This window comes from Nesoenas mayeri (genome assembly GCF_963082525.1).
Source record: "Nesoenas mayeri genome assembly, chromosome: 4".
Taxonomy (NCBI): domain Eukaryota; kingdom Metazoa; phylum Chordata; class Aves; order Columbiformes; family Columbidae; genus Nesoenas; species Nesoenas mayeri.
This window is the reverse complement of record NC_137540.1, coordinates 22,598,111-22,617,430: the sequence shown is the minus strand read 5'-3', so window position 1 is coordinate 22,617,430 and position 19,320 is coordinate 22,598,111. Positions and strand designations below refer to the sequence as shown.

The window sequence follows — 19,320 nt, the reverse complement described above, 5'->3', positions numbered from 1 at the left end:
GATGGAGTTTGTGAGGAATTACACTGAGTATCACTTATTTTGTGTTTTATTTTATATATCGTAGCAGAAGTAATAGTATTATATAAGTATTATTTTGTTATTTCATTAAACAGTTTTTTATCTCAGTCTACAAGTCCCTTTCAGTTCTCTCCACAACTTTCCCAAGGTGGTTTTGGGAGGCAGTGAGAGAGCAGCTACTGTGGTTTGATTGCTAGCCGGGGTTAAACCACGACAATATCTTTCAGGTGTAACCATAAGTTATCCGTTGGCACTTCTTACTCTTTAATTACCTCTTCAAAAGGTAAAGCACTCATGTTCAGTATTATCTATGTCTTCCATAGGAATTAATGACAATGTTATGGGAAACCCTCAAATTAATTTTTTGAAATGTTTTTGGCAGGTACCTAACTATCTGTTTAGTCTCTCCAGAGAGAATGAGATTTTCACTGACAAAATAACTGAGTTCTCAAACAAATTTTTTTTTTTTTTAATGAAGAAAGTTTATTGCAGGTCTTTCGTTTACAATTCTAGTAGAAAGTATAGCTAAGAAAAAAATGAACTATGACCAATTCGTAAGAACAAGCAAAGGAAAAGAATAAGCTGAATACATCCTATATTGAACTAAGCATTATGGTAAAGATAAAACCTCATCTATCTGTGACTACAGATTAAGGATAACTTCTCCCCAGTCCCTGTTTCCAGTGCCTGCACCAGGTGTAGAGGGGGGGATAGCACTGACAAACCTCTTGACAGCTATTGATGGTGGTTATTCGTAGTAGCTTCTCTATCAGCTCACCCTAGAACTAGGAACTGCTCCATCCATCCCAGCTTAGAGAACATGCAGCAGGCTTTCGTTCACAGGTCCAAAGTCATTTTATCTAATAGGTAGTCTGACCCTCGAGAAAGGTATGGATGGGATACTTGTGGTTAGGATAGAAAATGGCTTGACCAAAATACTTCCTTGCCTCCGATCTTCATTACAAATAAATGTCCAGTGCTCATGTTTACATCCCAATTCACTTTATTTAAATTCATATTATCTAAACACTACCCTGCAGCCTGCAAGTCCAATAACAAATCCGACGCAAAAAACGAAGACCATCCTTCCCTCTATCTCCAGTGTTTGTTTCACGATATTTTACAGTTAGTCCACTAAAAATTTTTTTGTGAAAATTTGCTTCCTCTAGTTTAGTAGAAACTTGGCTAAAAACAGAGGCATCAGAACAGGTGAATATAAGTTTGTTTCCCTTGTCTTCCTCTCCCGCTTTTCTGAGAATTCTCACAAGCAGAACAGAAAGGGGCCTGCTTGTAGAGGTGAGGCCAGGTAACTGTTCACCTCTCACTTCGTATATAAAAATATGGTTAGCTACACGATAAGTTAGTCTATTTAGAGCTCAAGGCTGTGTGAGATGCAGTGAATTAAACTAACACAGATAACCAGAACTGCCAGAATCTTTCCTCTACTGCTACTCTCAAGGGCAAAGAGCACTCAAAACACACCTTTGCTTGGCCACTATTACAAAATCAGTCTCCCACGACAGGGCCCGCCTCGGGCTCGCCACGAGAGGGTGCATGCCAACTGAAAGCAAATTGTCACATGAAATGAAAATTGTGGCGAGAGTGCAGGGAGCTTCAGTCGCGTTTGGTTCCATCAGTTGTACGCACCAGGTTGATCCCCGGAAAACTCGGGAGACACTGAGGCGGGGAGCGTGGGGGATTGGAGTGGCTCAGAAGCAGCAGGGAAGAGGGTCTTGGAGCCAGCCACACGAGGATCGTCAGCTGCAGCACTAATTGCAGAAATTTTCTCCATTCCAGCTCTACCGGAGTCCTGACTGCGCTTGCTGCAGAAAATCTGACTCTCTTTATCTAGAGCTGTGTTCTAAAAACAAACAAACAAAAAAACCCAAGGCAAAATATGAAGAAAACAGTTAAATCAAAGCCCTGTCATAACTTCAGGGTTAAAACACTCTACAAGACACATTAAGTGCATGCATTAGAGCCAGAAAAAAGGAGAAATAACATTAGGATTATTGTATAATTAATTGTGGTGTTTTGTGGTGCTGGCTTGAGAAAATTTATCTTCCAGATATATATTTGCCATGACTGTGTGAATTTAAAATTGTTTTGCAAGTCTGACATGGAAAAAAAAGTAAGTAGTTACGATATAGCAGGAACTCTTCATATTAGCTATTAGCAAAATTAATGTACCTGTGTTTTTGCAGACATGAGGAATCACACGATACTTAGTGAAAACTTAATGCATATTCTGTAACAAACTACATGGAACAGAAATTCACCTGGTTTTGAAAAATGACAGATGAAAACCTAAAGATTTTTTCTATCTTAAAGATGACACTTATCAGCTTATTGTTGAGAGTGGCAAAAATGCATCATTTCTGAATACGGTACTTAAAAATTAGTTTAATGGAGAAGAGAGCCACAGGTTAGAGTGACAACTGAGAACTCCAGTTTAGTAGGTGGATTATCTGGAGTACGTGGTGTGTCTGCTGATGCAAACAACTTTCATACTGAAGGATACTGCCAGTTATATGAAACCACAGTGTAATGTTTAATTGTTAGTGGAATGTCTGAAGTGACTTTAGAGGGAAATCTAGTAGTTCATGTGTCAAAAAAAAAAAAGTTAAAATTGCTTTCCGAGAGTTGGGAGGAGAGCGTAATGGGTCTTGTTTCACAGTTTGAATGCTGATACTCATCATAATAAATCCATATATTTCTTGGCTTAACTATTTACATTGTAGGAGATCTTAAAATACCAGTGGTAATATAGAATATGTTATTATGTTCTGCATAGTTTATTTAGTTCTGTAGAATGGTGCAAGGTACACTTTGGTCATATACAGCTTGGGCTTTCTACAGTAATCCACAAATGTGTGCCACTGGAACTTGGAACTGAGGAGCAGAGCACAAATACGTAACTCACCTTTGTGGCACATCTTACATATGTATGTGTAAGTATTATATGACACTGTTATGTGGAATTTAGTATTTCAAGCTGAGATGTGCTAATTGTAAAGTAAGGTCAGGTACTCTGCCTTTTCTGTAGCAATTTCTGGTTTTGAGGATTTGCTTTTCTAATGTGACAATTTTATGTATTCTTAGCGGAGTTTGTGTAATACACAAAAATGTGTAGTTTTAGATACTGGAATAATTTTCTGATACAAGTTAAATTTAGCATGTATTTTTTTTCAAATGTGTTTTATTGCATCAAAGTCATCAAGGACAAGGCAGCAATAAGGTACTTATCCTCTATTCTCCAAACTAATCATATAGCTTGGTAGTGAAAACTTACTTCGTTATGGGGCACCTAAACTCAAATTTACCTTTTACCTGACTTGGCAAAGAGACCTAGACTCGTATCTCCAATTTCGCAAATCAAGGAGTTCTAGAATTTGCATGTATATGGATGGTGGGTTGTTCTGAAGTCAGTCATATGCAGGCTTTCCTGCTAAAACTGCTCTGTTTGTGTAATGATGGGGCTGTGCGCTGGAGCAGTGAGGTAGTGAGCAGACACAATACCAGGCTTTTTCAGACCAAAGTACTGAGTAGAAAAGCTCCCAAAAGCAAAGGTTAAGGATTTTGTATTTAGAGTGGTTTGATTTTGGGTTTCGTGGTTTTTTTGGTTTGGTTTTTGTTGTTGTTGTTGTTGGTTGGTTGTTCTTTTTAATTGAGGGACATTAGTCTATGTGCATACAGGTACAAGGAGGAAATTCAACAGTATGTGAATGAATTCTCTGCTACTAACAACTGACTTTAAAAATAGAGCATGCAAGGAAATGACTAGATGAACCGTGTCTAGGCTTTTGAGATTAGCTATGATATGCAGTAGTTTTATCATTATCAAAGTAGCTGCTGTGCAGGCAGCCTTGCATATTTCCTATTTTGCTTGCTGGAAAGAGTTGTGAATAAACAAGTATTTGCTGTTTCTGTGGCAGGACAGGTTCTTTAAAGGGGAAAGGAAATGCTTCCAGTTTGTGTTGATGGTGATTTTACTCCTCTGCTGTCCTCACAACAGCCTCTGATAGTTGTTAGAGCTTGCACATAGCAATACATACCTATGAAATGAAATTTAGGATTTATATTTTGTTAAGGATTGAAGAGGAGGCTTAATTTTACTGTTGCTAAGTAAGAACGGTTTGTATTAATTTAGAACTGATTATGTTCTGACTTGCTCTGTGATATGATAAAGGCTGAAGTGATCATTAAAATGTTTATTTTAAATGGAAACAATTCTTATTTCAGTGGTTTGGGTTGTTTTTTTTTGTGTGTGTGTTCATGGAATTCCCATCTTTTTCTAATTACTTTTGGATATTGTACAATACACCCATGCACAAAATTACTTCCAGGGGAATAGACCAAGATATGTCTGTGCAACTGAAAAATAGCTAGTTGCATCAGTGTTAGCTTAGAATACTTCAAACATGCATCACTTAATACAGATAAATTTTTTGTGTTTAAAAATATTTTCCTTTACTGTTTTTGTGTGGCTGTAAAGCTCTTTCCAGTTCAGACTGGCTGAGTTATTTCTCCTTCCTTCTTGTTACAAATGGAGAACATGTATTTTTTTGTGCAGCAGAACAAAGCATCGCAGTTAGTACGTACCATTGCCTTGGACCTACTCAGAGGAAAGCAATGCAGGCGTTGGGAAAGGAGGAAAAAGGAAGGAAGCAAGGGACAGAAACTAGACTTACTTTAAGCAGAACTAACACAATTGCAACAAATTTAGATTTACAGAACATTTTTAAATTGACAAAAAAAAAAAAAATCAGTAATGAATTAACAGCAACATGCTTTAGGGGCAGAAAGAGTCTCCTGTGCAAGAACACTGAAGCAGGTATGTGCAGTTTTACTTATCTGCCACATGATGGTATTATCTGCTTTGGCCAGAGGACAATATTTGAATGAAGTGATGCTAAAGGGGATTCCATTAAATATGCAGGTGGACTGATAAAGCAATGTACTGCAATACATGAGAATTACAATACTGTACTCATCTGAATCTGAGTGGTTTTAAGCAGTGAGTGCTAGTACAAGTAAGTGAAGAACTTGACATGAAATAACTAAATGTCATTGTTCTAGATAAACCAGGGCAAGAATAACAAATCTGGGGCTTAATCCTCATTAGATTAGTGTTTTGAGCAAGAAGTTAATTTTCCATTCAGCAATAACTTGGAGCTGCATTCAGAACTAAATAATTATGCATTTTCATCCTTCTATACCTGTTAGAAGGAAATAAGGCAGGAAAAGGGAAAATGGAAATAAAGGTTTTAACGAGGTGCGATTCCCTGGCTGAAGGACTGTCAGCAGCCAACAGAATAAGGAAAAACCCACACCAATAAGAAGCCAGAAGCTACGCTGTGTCAGAGATCTGAGATAGGCTTAAGTGGCATGCAAGTTGGAGAGGGGCTGAGAGTTAGAATTGAAATTGCTTTTATTACATATAGTGCATTTTATACCAGTTTTCAGCTTCAGGCTTATCCATAGTCTCAACAGAATAAAGAATGAAGCTCTGAAGTCCCTCTCAAACTGTCAAGTCAAACTGTCAAATGAAATGTAGACAACAGCATGAACCTGAAATCCATTTTCTGACTTCTCTCATTTTTATGTTACCACTTTTCCTACATTTAAACCTTGGGCATAGTTAATACACATAAATGTGTTTGCAAAAGCACATATGTATGCAGAAACATTATTTAAATTTACCTACTTTCAGATGATTAAAACAATTAGTTGTAATGTAAGTGGGCTGGAGTTGGAGAGTGCTAACGGGTGGGGGCATGGGGATCACTGTTATGTTACTATCATAGAAGCTTTTATTTTTCTTCTAGTAACTGAAGATTCTCTTTGTGTGCAGTGTCCATCCTTGCACTGGACAAGAATGGACCACACCAAGAACAGGACTGCAGATCAATCTCTATTGCAGTTGCATATTCTCTGCAAAAGTGACCAGTCAATTCCAAGTGCAATTCTGAGCACTGATAACAGCAAACTCCATTTTTGCTGCCATGATTTACATATCTGGCTTCTGGAATTACTGTTTCAGTAAGTTCAGCCATGGGTCATCAGGGTTCCTTTGTGACTTTCCCGTTAGGGAACATAAAAAAAATAGCAGGAGTTAGATTGGGACAAAAATAATGGGATAAACATTCTATACTACAAAAAAAAAAGAATCTGAAATGGAGTCTGGCTTCCTGACAAGCATATTGTGCAACAACAGTACATTCATGATCAAGCAATACTTGGTTGGGTGGAGGGGAAGAGCCTACTTAACTAACTAGGTGGTCAGTAAGATAAAAATTTACAGTTTTTATAATGAAATATTTCAAATCATTAATAAGCTTCAATTCAACATCTAACTACTTAGTGTTTACATGTTTCTGTTTGAAAGCTTGTTTTTATAGCTTAGCTAGCACACTGTGATAGACTTGGTTGCTCTGAAGCGATGATGAGACAATCCACACTATACACAAATAAAGACTAGAATTAGAGACTATTCTAGCTTTGCTTTTGCTATTCTTGCACAACACATGCTCATAGAGCACTGTTATGAAAATATGCAAAGTATAATGTCAAAGTATATAAAGGTTCACTCTCTTACCATGATGACAGAAACCCCAGCAGATGTGTTATTTTGCTTGGGCAGAGTGTTATTAAAGTGCTGCTTCAGTTTACCTGTTACTTCAGCTTGCATATTATTCTCCTGGGAAGCATCATCCTGTATATGAATAAACACAATATTCAAGTTAGGGAAAAAACAATTAACGTAACTGAGAAAAAGGTACTTCCTGCTTTTAACCGTGAGTTAGGTGTTCAGACAGGCAGCCCAAATGTGAATGCCCTCTGCTACATGAGATATGGGTTCAAATGGGTTAAGAGAAATTACAGAAAAAAGGATCAGCAACTACTGCTTTATGTATGGACTTCTATGTCTTAAATTGCCATGTGATGCTGTATACTTTCAGTCCATTGATTCGTCTCACAATTATAAGCCACAAGTTTGATTCAAACATGTTAAAATAACAAACATGCTTGAAATCATGCTAAAAATAAATAAAAAAAAATTAATTTGGCATTCTTTTACATTAGCATTTTAAACAATCCAACACGTCCTAAGTGTGGAAACATTATGTAGTACCATAAATATGTTTGAGAGGAGCTGTTATGAACAGACACACTTGTTATAGTTGTCTTCTCTTGTTTCAGGTAACTCCAGGGATCATATTCAGTCCCTCTTTCAAAATGTGTCTGGAAATAAACATTGACTGTGTACATGTAAACCTACTATTTATTACTAGTGAACTGATTTTAAATCAATAAGCAAAAGACTTTGGTGTTCCCCATTACTAATGTCCAAAAAGATGAAGGAGCTGTCAGCCTGAGTTAAATTAGGTTTTATTTTCTAATTTAATTTCTCTTGTGAAGCTTGAAGTGCTTAAAAAAACCCAGGAAATTGTGCTTTAAGTAGCACTGCAGCAAGTAAGATGCAAACATGCACAACAGTCCTTCTGCATACACATTTTTGAGCTGACGGTTTTCTACACAATGTGAGATAACAAAAGAAAGATGCCCAAGTCATACATTTGCCTGTCGTGTTATCTTTAAGCACTGTCTAATCTCAGTCAAGGAGTGATACCCTTCGCTCTGTTCTGCTGCTGAAAAGTATTCACTCTTGCTCTTCTATGTGGAAACGGGACTAGTTGTTCAACAAATAGAAATGGGCATAGTAGAAGTACATTGCTACTTACAAAAACGACACTTTAAGGGTTAGATATACAGATTTCATATCAAATTAGAGATAAGTAAAATGTAATTTACTCACTGACACCCAGGGATGGCTTAGGATCTGTGCTGCTGTATATCGGGCTTCAGCATTCACATGTAGCATCAGGCTAATTAACTCCTGTATATATTTAAAAAAAAAAAAAAAAAAAAAAGAAAAGGAAAAAGAAAAAAGAGAGTTTGAGAGTGGTGAAGGACATTAAAATGGAAAATATTTTTGCACCAAGTTCTTCTCAGTGCAGTTTTATAACTGCCTGGGTGAAAAAAACCCAGCCTATGCTGACACCAGAACCAGTAATACCAGTGTGACTTTAGTGGAAGTAAAGTCTTGCCCTTCAGGTTTAGAGTGTGCTGGACAGCTGTATGTGTGTTTCACTGAGTGTTTTGAAACCAGATGAAAAGGAAATGTTCAAAAAATCAGCAATAATGGTCCAGTTCATTTTCTATATGTTCATGCAGAGGACTGGAATGAAAACAAACCTGGGACAGGTGAGAACCCCTGTGGGCAGTGTACATGCCCATAGTAACAGTAGAGTAACAGTACATAAAGAACACAAATCAGAGGCAAAGAAACTGCATCTGAAATTCAAGAAACTGCTGAAATTATTTGAAAACTCTGATCTCTGTTGCTCCAGAAGAAAAAAAGACGTTTCATCAGGTAAGGTTCGCCTGGTATAGGACAAAGCAGACAGATAGAAAAAGAAAAATGCTTAATTCTATTAATTATGTTTTTTAATCCTCAAAAGATTTAGTATTGTGGTGTTCATAATCTTTTACAGGCACTAGAGCAGATGTCTTTAGCTTTATCAAATACTTCCATGACTATGCTGCCTACAGATATAACAAACCCTTAAGAGCTCATTGATACAAAGCAGTCAGTAAAATACAATTAAAAGCCCCAAAATTCCAAACCAAGTTTATTCATTCAGATTTCTTCTTATGCAACTAGCAACTCATTTTACTGATGTAATTCATGATTCTACAAGCCTATCAAGACAAATATGTTGCCCTCCTAAATGAACAAATTAATATACTTGGAGCCAAATTCCCCCTCAAATAGCCTTTTATAGCCTCCAAATTGTCAGTCTTCATATTGTCATCAAGAGTATTTCAAGGAAAGTGTTCATAACTCCAGTTTTGGGAAATAGTTTCTTCAAGCAGGACGTAACATACCTGAGAGGTTCACAACCAGCCAAGTTACTTAGTCTGTGTAAGTCTGAAGTCTTTAGTACCAAGATTGAGGATCCTGCTTGTTCAGAATGCAAGTCTGGAAGAGTATAAGATGACTGGAGCTGGGGAATGGTGGCAAATGGATAAACAGCCATTGGGAAATACAGGAAAAAAATGCAATTTCTCATTGGCTGCATAAGAAATAATCTCCACTTGCTAATTAGAGGCCTCAGATATCATTCAAAGCACATTACTGAATTAACCTGAGAAGTGGGGCTTAGAATTTGGCACCTTTATCATACAGACTCAACTATTTTAAAGATGAATGCCAGTAATAACAGAAGAACTACTAGCAGTGGCAAATCAAGCTGGATGCACCTCTTGAAAAGTTCTAATAAATATCAAGTGCATTCAGTCCATATACCAATAATTTTTCTTTTTTGAAAAGAGTTAAAAGAGGAAACATTCAGAGAGACACACACACTTTACAGCTGAAGTGCTGAACCTACTATAAAAATCCATCATTAAGTAAACTGAATAGTCTGTGGTGTTCGCACTGTTAAGCTAACTGACTATAAAGGCACAGCAGCTGGAAGAGTGGGCAAGAGTCTCTTCTGAATTTTCTATTTTGCCTTTCCAAGAGAGCGCAGTCTTTCCAGTGCCTTGCAAGAAATACTATTTCAGGTTGGAAAATGTATCACTACCTTTGCTGAATCAGTGATGTTATCCCAGTAGGGAGAAGGAAATTCCAGCTTCCCAACAAGTATCTGATCAAAGAGGTCTTCCTGAAGGTTGTTTTCACTGTAAAACAGCAGTAATGAAAACGATCAGGAGAAAACAGTCAATTTATCACATGAGTTTTTAACTTGATTTGGGGATGGAACAGAATTGATGTTATATCAACTATAATACTATAAATATATATACACACATATTTATAATACTATAAATGTGGAAACCCCCAACTCTCTTCAAAGCAATTACCATTTGTTTATATAATACAGCTTTCAAAACATTTTCAAACATGAACTAACCACATGGAAAACCCAAATACCTAAACTAAATGATATTTTTTCCATGGACAATTGCTTATATTGTATTCTTTGCAAAATATTCAGTTTGGTGATTTTAATTAAAAACTAAGTGTTTTTCTGTAAAGATGGAAAAACAGACTGCATGAATAACTTACAAGTTAAGAGGAGAATTCACTATTAAAATCTGCTAACTGCTTCTCATTCCTTGACAAAAAAAAAAAATGCTGAGGCACAAAGCATACCCAATTTGATTTTTAGTAGAACTCTGACATTAAGACGAATCATGTTTGCAAACCCCATCAATCATATGATACTTATAAAAAAAAAAAAGGATTAACAAGGTTCAAAGTGCAACATATAAGCACATTCTTCACCTCACCTCAGTTTACCATTAACCTTCACTCTCAACACTACAGAGCAGTAAAGCTGTTGTGTCCAAATAGAAACACTAGAGGGCAAAGCATACACGTTCATTGAACTGGGATATAACTGGCAGACAAAAGGAACAGAAATTGTGCTATCACACCACCATGTTGCTACACACAGAAGTAAACCAGTTGCTCTCTTAGAAAAAGAAATAAGCAAAATGGATCCCCTGACAACCAGTACAAGTGAAAACAATTTTTAAAAGGGAACAAAAAAGGTAAATGAAATGTGTCTTGCTCAGGAAGAACTCGGTCCTTTACTACTTTTCCCTTTGACATACAGGGACTCTTACCTGCGAAAAGGCGGAAATCCACATAACAGTATGTATGTGATCACACCTGCAGCCCAAATATCCACCTTTAAGCCATAACTGAGAAAAAAAAAGACTATGATGTTACTTGTGGTGGATTAAAAAAAAACAAAAACATTCCAGTCAAACAATCAATTAGATTTACATGCATATATATTGGGAGTCTGTTCTAAGTTACTTGCTGATGATGTGAAAAAGTATTTTGTACCTAAGCATCATTTTACTCAGTGTCATTCGCAGTCTTTAAGAAATTGTGATAATATCACTTTTATTTTTTTCTTTTTCATAAGCCTCAAGGCTCTCCAGGATCTTGTGAATATACTCAGATTCAATTCAGTATCAATGTTTCTCAGTCCAGAATTCCTAATGACAAAAGACAAGGATGTGCTTTTTTGTCCCCATATTGGAGTAGCTATCTCTAACATTACCATGTGTTGCTAAGCAACAAGCAAGATACCAATTCTCCAGTCTCTTGCGTGAGTACCACAAGGAAAAAGAACTGCACCTTTCTTTTAAAGCACAGAAATTAAAACACTAGAGGTCAAAAAGAGGTCTTTTTATTTCTATAGAGTAGATTCGTTCTGTCAAAATCTAAAACAGGCGGATGAAGTGCCCTTTGACGTTTGAGCTCACTGCAGCTCTGAAATACTTCTCAAAATAACAAATGCACTGCACAATGCTTGAAACAATACAACGACCCTCCCTCCATTAGGAAGACCAAATTCACAATTGTCACAGTTAAGACAAGATTCAGCTAGGATGCAATGGAGGTATATAAAAGAGAAGCTGACGACCATTTTACAAAATTGTTTTATATTTATGTAACTACCCATTAAATACAGAAAAACTGGGTTGTTTAGTTAAACCACCAGCTACCAAATAGCATGTGTCACCCAAACAAGGTCACTTGAATCAATATGATCTAATTAGACCTGCTCTGAGCACAGGTTCAGACTTGGTGACCTCTGAAATCTCTCCCAATATAAATTATTCTGTTTCTTGCATGAACACTATATTTTGCTAGCCAGTTTTTCCCCATGCAGGTACTGTGGCTGGTACAGTGGGCTCTGAGGGAGGGAACACAAACCAGTAAAATCCTGTCCACCAGTGCTGGTCCTAGGTAGGTGGTGAGGTGGCAAAGGTGAGTCCTGGGAGCAGGGTGAGCAAAGAAAGTGGCTTCTCAAGGAACCGAATTATGCCTGTTTTCTCACAGGTGGCTTGGTTACAAAAAGATCGAGGACCATCCTATTAGAGCATTCTAGTTCTTCCAACAATTAAGAGTTACCTGGCAAAAATAACTGGTTACAAGACAGATATCCTAGTCATGCTCACCCTGTCTCTGCAATGATTTCTGGAGCCACATACGTGGGTGTACCACAGACAGTATATAAAGGTCCTTCAACCACAGTCGCCAGTCCAAAGTCTCCTAGCTTCAAAGACTTGGTTCCATCGAGATATTCACATACCTGGAATCAGCAAACAAAATTAAAACAGAATGAGGAAGAGAACATCTGCATTTTTTAAAATCCTTTAATTTGTTTGGAAAATAGCAATCATCATGGTGAAAAGGTAGGAAAAAAAGTAACTTCCACAGCCTTATTGGGAAAGAAAAGAAAAATGGTATGGTTGCTGATTGCCACAGTGCAGCTGGAGCTAGTGCTCAATGGAGCTGTCTGCCAGCGAAGTAGGTCAGACCATGATATAGCCTTAAGCAGCTAGAGGGATAGGAAAAAAGCCAATTCTAGAATGCTGAGAAGTTCTAAATATATTAAATAAAAAATATAATATTATACTTCCAATTGTTTAGGACCTAGAATTTAAAATTGGAGTAAGCAGCTACAATCAGATTTATTTAATGTCTCTCACTAACTCAGCATAAATCTAGCCATGTAGCAAACCTGGTATTTCCTAGGCAAGTGAGTTCCCTACATTCAGTACAGGAGTGAGAAAGCTGACTGAGAAGTGTTAACCAAAAGCCCCATAAAGAATCTAGCACATGTTAACCTGAGTCATTTTGTTGACGAAAGAAGTTCAACTTTAATAGAAACAAGAATGTTAAACAGTCATAGCAAGAGTAAATCAAACCAGACCAACAGCAAAAGGAAACATCCCAAATTAATCTTGCTTTTGTTCTTGAAGTAAAATGTTTATGTGAACATGATTTCAACAGGATCTAGTTTCTAGAATATAGGCCTGCAGAATCTCCAAAATGGCTGAATGTATTTGGTTTCCTCAAACAACTGAATACTGCTAGGGCAACAATAGCTTTCTTCCTTCATTCCCCTGTGTAATTCATATAATTAATGGAGACACTTGTTATCCTTGATACACCACCATCATACTACTATTACTCTTAAAGTTTGTATTTTTGAATGCATGACTAGTAAAGATAATGTAATTCAGACAGCTGGATGACCCTGTGCAAAAAAACTAACTACTTGCAATAATAGGCAGCAATTTATAGGAATTATTTGCATTTACATTCAATACCAGTATGTTATTTTAACATGCTGCCATTGCCAATCACAGGGAACAAGATTTGCATCTGTTGAGTAATCTCTTTAGGCTTTCTAGGCAGGAAGGACATTTGTGCCTATTTATAACTGATTCGATCACTAATGAGAGCTTAAAATTGCTTTGGATTGGCTGTGTTTGAAGATGCACTGATAATAAGCGAGACTTCCACCTTCATTTTCCTCTTAAGTGCCATGTTGCTGTGACTACCTTTTCTAGGAGAAGCACTCCCCCTTTTGCTAAACATTCTAATTTATATGAGGGCTTATTTAAATTGCTAAACACTGTCAGTGGAATTAGTTGGGAGATAATTGACTATTAATTGGAAAATATATTCAGTTTATAACCCTATCCTTGTAACAATTCAAAATCTAGTCTTGGATAATCCATGACTCCTACTCTAGATGCAACCTCATGAAACAGGACTGACAAACACGGCAGAAGAAACACCTAACAAGTGCTGATGAATGCTGCTGCCATTCTCCATGACAGTGGCTCAAGCAGAGGAGGTTATGGCCCTGGTTGCTCAGCGCATGACACATAATATCTAACACCCAAGACATAATACGTAAGCATAACCTCTGTGTAAAAGCAAGATAGTGCCCTGTTCCCATTCTGTGCACTGTAATCTGAGCAGTTCCCAAAACAGAATTCATGGTAATTCTTGTCAACACAGTTATTTTATGTCTCTCCTGAAAACAAAAGTAGTCAGTCCCCTAGGAGAAAATAAATGCATGGTACAGATCTAATTCATGGCTACAATACTGGTAAATCATCAGAAAGATCTTCCTGCTATGACAGTGAAAGGAAAAGAAAAAAAAAATTGCATGAGATAACCATAAGATCATTCAAAGAAATGGCACACAACCCACCTTTGCTCCCACTTGCAAGCTGTAATAAATAATTCATCAATACAGCTTTAAAACTCATTGTTTTGTGAGGCAATACTCCAAATGGCAGCCAATCAAAATGTAAATAAAGATAGGTCTAAGGACAGGTTTCAGCACAGCTCATTTGGGTTATGGTGATTGCTATCTTATGGCAGAAGATTTATATCATGCATACTTATTCTAAATTAGTATTCCTGCTGTTCAGCTCCTTGACATTTATATAGAAGCATTTGCATTAATAAGAGCAAAGGAAGATAAAATATCAGAAAAATAAATGGGACATACCAGGAGATTTTCTGGCTTGATGTCTCTGTGTACAATGTTGAGACCATGGAGGTATTTGAGTGCGCTGGCCAGATTGTAGACCATTGCACTCCCATCTCGCTCTGTATATTTTGTAGAGGAAGTGATAGCATCAAATAAATCTCCTCCCTAAAGTAAAAGATAATATAATATTTCACTACAGCAAAAATAATTAAGATGATGATATATCATAAAAAAGCTGTGTAGAATTTTTCTTTACAATAGGCATGCTCAGATGCCTGTTAAACAGTAAAAAAAAAATATATTTTGTGGAAAGATGACCTTGTTACCAAGATACCAGACTGGGACTTGGGCCATTTACATTCAATTCTCAGCTGTACTCAGGCTTCTGGTGTCATGAGTGTGGGCAAATCACAGCTCTTCTCTGCCTTTATTTCATTTTATTAATCTTCCTACCCTTGGTTTCTCATTTATATTACATCAGGGTACAGGAATACAGTTTCCCTTTTCTTCATTTTATCAATAAAATATCAATACAATACACAGCAAAAAACAATCCTTATTTTGAGTAAGGTAATATAAATTAGCCCAATAATAAAAAGTCTAATGTAACAAATACTCAGCAATTGTAATGAAGCACAAATTGGAATTTCTGTAGATATTGCAGAAATATAAAATAAATATAACTGAATAAGACAAACATAACCATAATACCTCAAAGTGCAGGACCTACAGGTGATTTCTGAATGTGCCAGTTGTGCATTCTCTGATTATGGATGCCCTGTTCCTATTGGAATATGTAACTACATTTGAGTTACTGATGCAGCATTTCCCGCCATGGCAACCAAATTTACGTGGGTGTCTCTATGACGGTTACCCTGGATACATCTGTAGGAGTGATCTGTCTGGACTGTGGGTGGCATTCCAAGCATTTCAATACACGTAGAAGAGACACAGCAATTCAGAAAATGCAAGCCAAGATGGCGGTGTATTAAAATATTAAAAAAAAATATACTCTTTTAAAATCTAAAAAGCCTCTAATATAAAAAATAACTTCTAGAAAGAAAGAGAAATGGGTAGACTACAGAAATTATGAATTCAACTGCTACAGACTTTCTTTAGAGGTTTCCCATGCTGCCAACCATTCTAGAGGTGACTCTTGAATCTAACAGTGTTTCAGACAGAAATAAAAAGTGACTCTACATATTATTTGTATTTGACAACACAAAGGATTAAAAAAAAAAAAAGAACACAAAGTGCCTCCTTAGTCTTACCTTGACCAGTTCCATCACCAGGTAGAGTTCTGTTGGGGTGTCCATTTCCTCTATAAGCATAATGATATTTGGATGCTTCACACGACGCAGAATAGACACTTCATTTTCAATCAGGTGTTCCTGTTCAGAAAAGAGGATGAAAGTTCATCTGAACAGACATGAAATTGTCAATTCACTTTTCCTTTGATCAGCTGAAAACTCATAACTTGATCAGTGAACACTCTTTTTGCTGTTTATATAGTGGAGGGCTACTGTCTGATACTGGATTTCAACTTGTATTTTAACCTAACTATACATCATTGAACAAATTTAATTTAAAATGCCATATTTCGGACACATAACCAATGGGATATCTCTAAAAAGAAAAAATTAAAGAAAAAAGACCTCAGAAAATGACAGCAATTCAGGAAGTACAGATTATATTCTTATGTGGGTATTATGAGGTGAAAGTAAGTTCAGACACCCCCCTCCACCCCGAGCTGGATCACTGTAACCTTTGTCAATAGTTAACATGTTCTTGATCCTCTCCAGAACTTCACCTCTAATTCAGTGTAGGTTACTCAAGGACAGATTACCCAGGATTATTTTCAAGGACTTTTAAAGTTGTGGATTATATACAGGAAAAATATTATACCTGCTTTAGTTTTGGATTTCAATTCATTTTATATGTATGTTCAGATTTACAATCTGCTCAGTTAAGTCATTGTGGCTCCTACAATTTAACAGCACACAGATTGAGTTTAATTTCCCCTTCCCTACCCTTCTGAGGAAGTATTGGGTTTTAAGAACAAGTTAGTTTCAGAATGTTTGGTTTCTAGAACATCTTAGCACTGGGTTAACACTGGAAGAGTGAAGAAAATCACATGCCCCCTTTCGAGGGAAGAATAATTTGCACTTTCCTCTGTAAAAATTAGAATACAGGTATTGTATTTAGGTTCACTGCAAATTAACTCTAGTTTCGTTACACTTTAGCAGATAACAAATCATCTCACCGGACTTAGAAGTTATTAATGTTTATTGCATTGATCTGTAGCATGCACTTCATGCAATTGTGAGCAGAGCACCAGAAGGAGATGTGATCCACTGTGCATAGGCAGTGACTGACGATCTTACACTACTTCACCTTCTATTTCCAGAGTTCTTTACAGATGCATTGTGTTTTTACCAAAGCTTTATGTGGCTATGTAACTCAGAAACCACATGCCATGTGTGCATCTCATTTTGTGAGAGTATGGTGCGGCATATATGGGTTATATAGTTACACCTTTGAAATTCAGTTTGAAAGAGCATCAATTGTCATTCTGAACAAACATATGTCTGCTCCAAGCAAACGTGCTCTGGAGAAAAAACAAACAAACAAACATGAAGCAATTTTGTTAATGCTGAATCCCATCAACAGACAAAAGTGAACAGCCACAGCATACTAGGCCTTATGGATGAAAGCCTGTAAATTCAAAACCAGCATTAAGAGTCCAAGCAAAAACTAGAATCTTATAGCTTTTTCTACCTAAGAACACATAACATATTAAATTTATTACATCTGTTAACTATGGCTAAGGCAAAATAGCTTTACCTGGGTTTTTGTTTGTTTCACTTGACTAAATTCTTGTCTTAAATAAAGCTCAGGCATAAACAATATTTATTTAAAATAAATAATCTGTTTCAAAAAACACTCCAAAATGTAGCTGAGCTACTGTTTTAATATCTGTCCTCAAAATGCTGACTAGCATGTAGTTAGTTATTTTCAACCACCTCACCTTTTTTGCTATATTTTGTCATATTAAAAAAAAAAAAAACAATCTCAAACTTGTTAAACATTCTCCTGGATAGTGCAATATAGATTTCTGTCTACATTAATAGGATTTAATTACAGAGAAATTATTGTATAAACAACATTTAAGCTGCCTGTTGAAAATACATTAGTCAATTGGATTCAAGTTTTAGGACATCTACAATAAACTGCTATAGAGCAGTGAGTGATGTACAAGCCATGCATATTTGGGCCAGACCGGTGTTTTTAAGGCAGAACTTACGTTGGCACGTGAAAGGGAGTGAGGAAGGACTACGCTGTAGCAAAATTAAATTATTTTCTGTCGGAATTCTTACTGGACAGTTCTACCGCTGCCCTAACAGGTAGAAACATCTCCCTTGCAACAGTCCTCTACTGGTACACACACATACAGCTCCTTTCAAAAGACAAGTATGCATCCACAGGATTGATTTATTTTTTTTATTTGTCTGTTTTAAAGCAGTGAAAACGATAAATAGAAAATATGTCTAAATTCTGCTGTATAAAATGGATTTTCTGTCTCTGGACTATTCCAATTTATGACACCTAAGCAGCTGACTCAGACAAGTAATAAAAAAAAACATCTCAAGTTGCAAGCTGTACACATCACCCAAAAGTTTTCTTTCGCAGTGAAACTCACTGAGTTGCCCTTCCCACAGCCAAAGAAATGGCAACATTTTAATCTCAAAAAAGGCAATTCTAGCACTGTTTTTCTTGTGGTTATACATTTTTAAGATTCCTTTCTAAATTTTCCTTTAAATAAACCTAGACAATATAAGATAAAGTGATGGGGCATGGGAACATTCATCTCCTAGCACCTCATACACAATTTAAAATCTGCATAGATAAAACATTTCTGTTTTGAAGACCTCTACTTAAAGCAAGTCATAGCAGCAGGCAATGCACTAGTGTACAGTGCTATACAGCTCCTTACCACACAAAGAACATCATACAGACTTGCTACATCTTCCTACAAGGTCACATTCAGCATTTGGATCTCTGAAATACACTTCAGAGCCATCACTCTGTATAACTGACAAAAAAGTACCTTTGAATTAAGACCCTGACTTGGTTGCAAAATTATCTCCAGAACAATTTCAGTGTGCTCGTTTACATTAAAAAATAGGGTATGTACATCCAAAACATCCATCTTTTCAGTCATCCTTAAGAAAATGTCATATTTCCTACTCTTGAATAGACTTTAATCCAGAATTTGATTGATAACTAACAGTCTGCCCTTAGTGTTCTTTGAGCTAACACTAAATTATGATCCATTTCCTTAAGAGCACTTTGTTTTTAAGGTATTGCAAAGTAGTCAAAATAGAAATATTCTATTTGTTGTTACCTATTCCAACACTTAGTCTACATTGTTGGCTGTAGGTTGGGGTTTTTTCTTCCTTTTTAAAAATCCCTGTACTTGGGAGGATGGTGAAGAGAGGTCTGGGACACTCTCAGATGTTGGATTTGATTATGTAACATGCTGTTCTGCCGGAGAGACAATTTTGGACTTTTTGAGCACGAATTAAAAAGTGAATTAAAAATTGAATTAAAAATAAAGGAACTCTTTAGTTAAAAGATCTTTGTTATACAGGATGGTGAAAATACATAAACAGAAATAAATGCTTGTGAAATTTTCCTTTCAAATCCATGTTCTACATACAAAAGGAGCATGTACAGCCATAGAAAGTTGAGGCAGAGAGGGATGGGAATTATATAAATACACACAAAGCTGCAAATTTCCTCTCTCATATTTTACAGATCAAAGTCTTTGTAATATATTTTGTCTATTTCTCTTCTGATTTCATTTTGGACACATATTAGCATTTTCTTTGTTAGTCCAATAAAACAGACA

General features: G+C 36.4%; 1 protein-coding gene across 1 annotated transcript in view; it reads right to left on the bottom strand.

Moving 5' to 3' along the window:
* Nucleotides 1-1,651: 1,651 nt before the first annotated feature.
* DCLK2 (doublecortin like kinase 2) overlaps nt 1,652-19,320 on the bottom strand; it is a gene marked incomplete at both ends in the record, with an annotated part of 82,792 nt that continues 65,123 nt past the window's right edge. Inside the window, 8 exons of the mRNA XM_080343826.1 lie at nt 1,652-1,879; nt 6,617-6,733; nt 7,838-7,918; nt 9,672-9,768; nt 10,720-10,797; nt 12,070-12,203; nt 14,427-14,573; nt 15,680-15,799. Coding sequence (XP_080199952.1) covers nt 1,652-1,879; nt 6,617-6,733; nt 7,838-7,918; nt 9,672-9,768; nt 10,720-10,797; nt 12,070-12,203; nt 14,427-14,573; nt 15,680-15,799 — 1,002 coding nt within the window. The remainder of the gene's footprint in view (nt 1,880-6,616; nt 6,734-7,837; nt 7,919-9,671; nt 9,769-10,719; nt 10,798-12,069; nt 12,204-14,426; nt 14,574-15,679; nt 15,800-19,320) is intronic.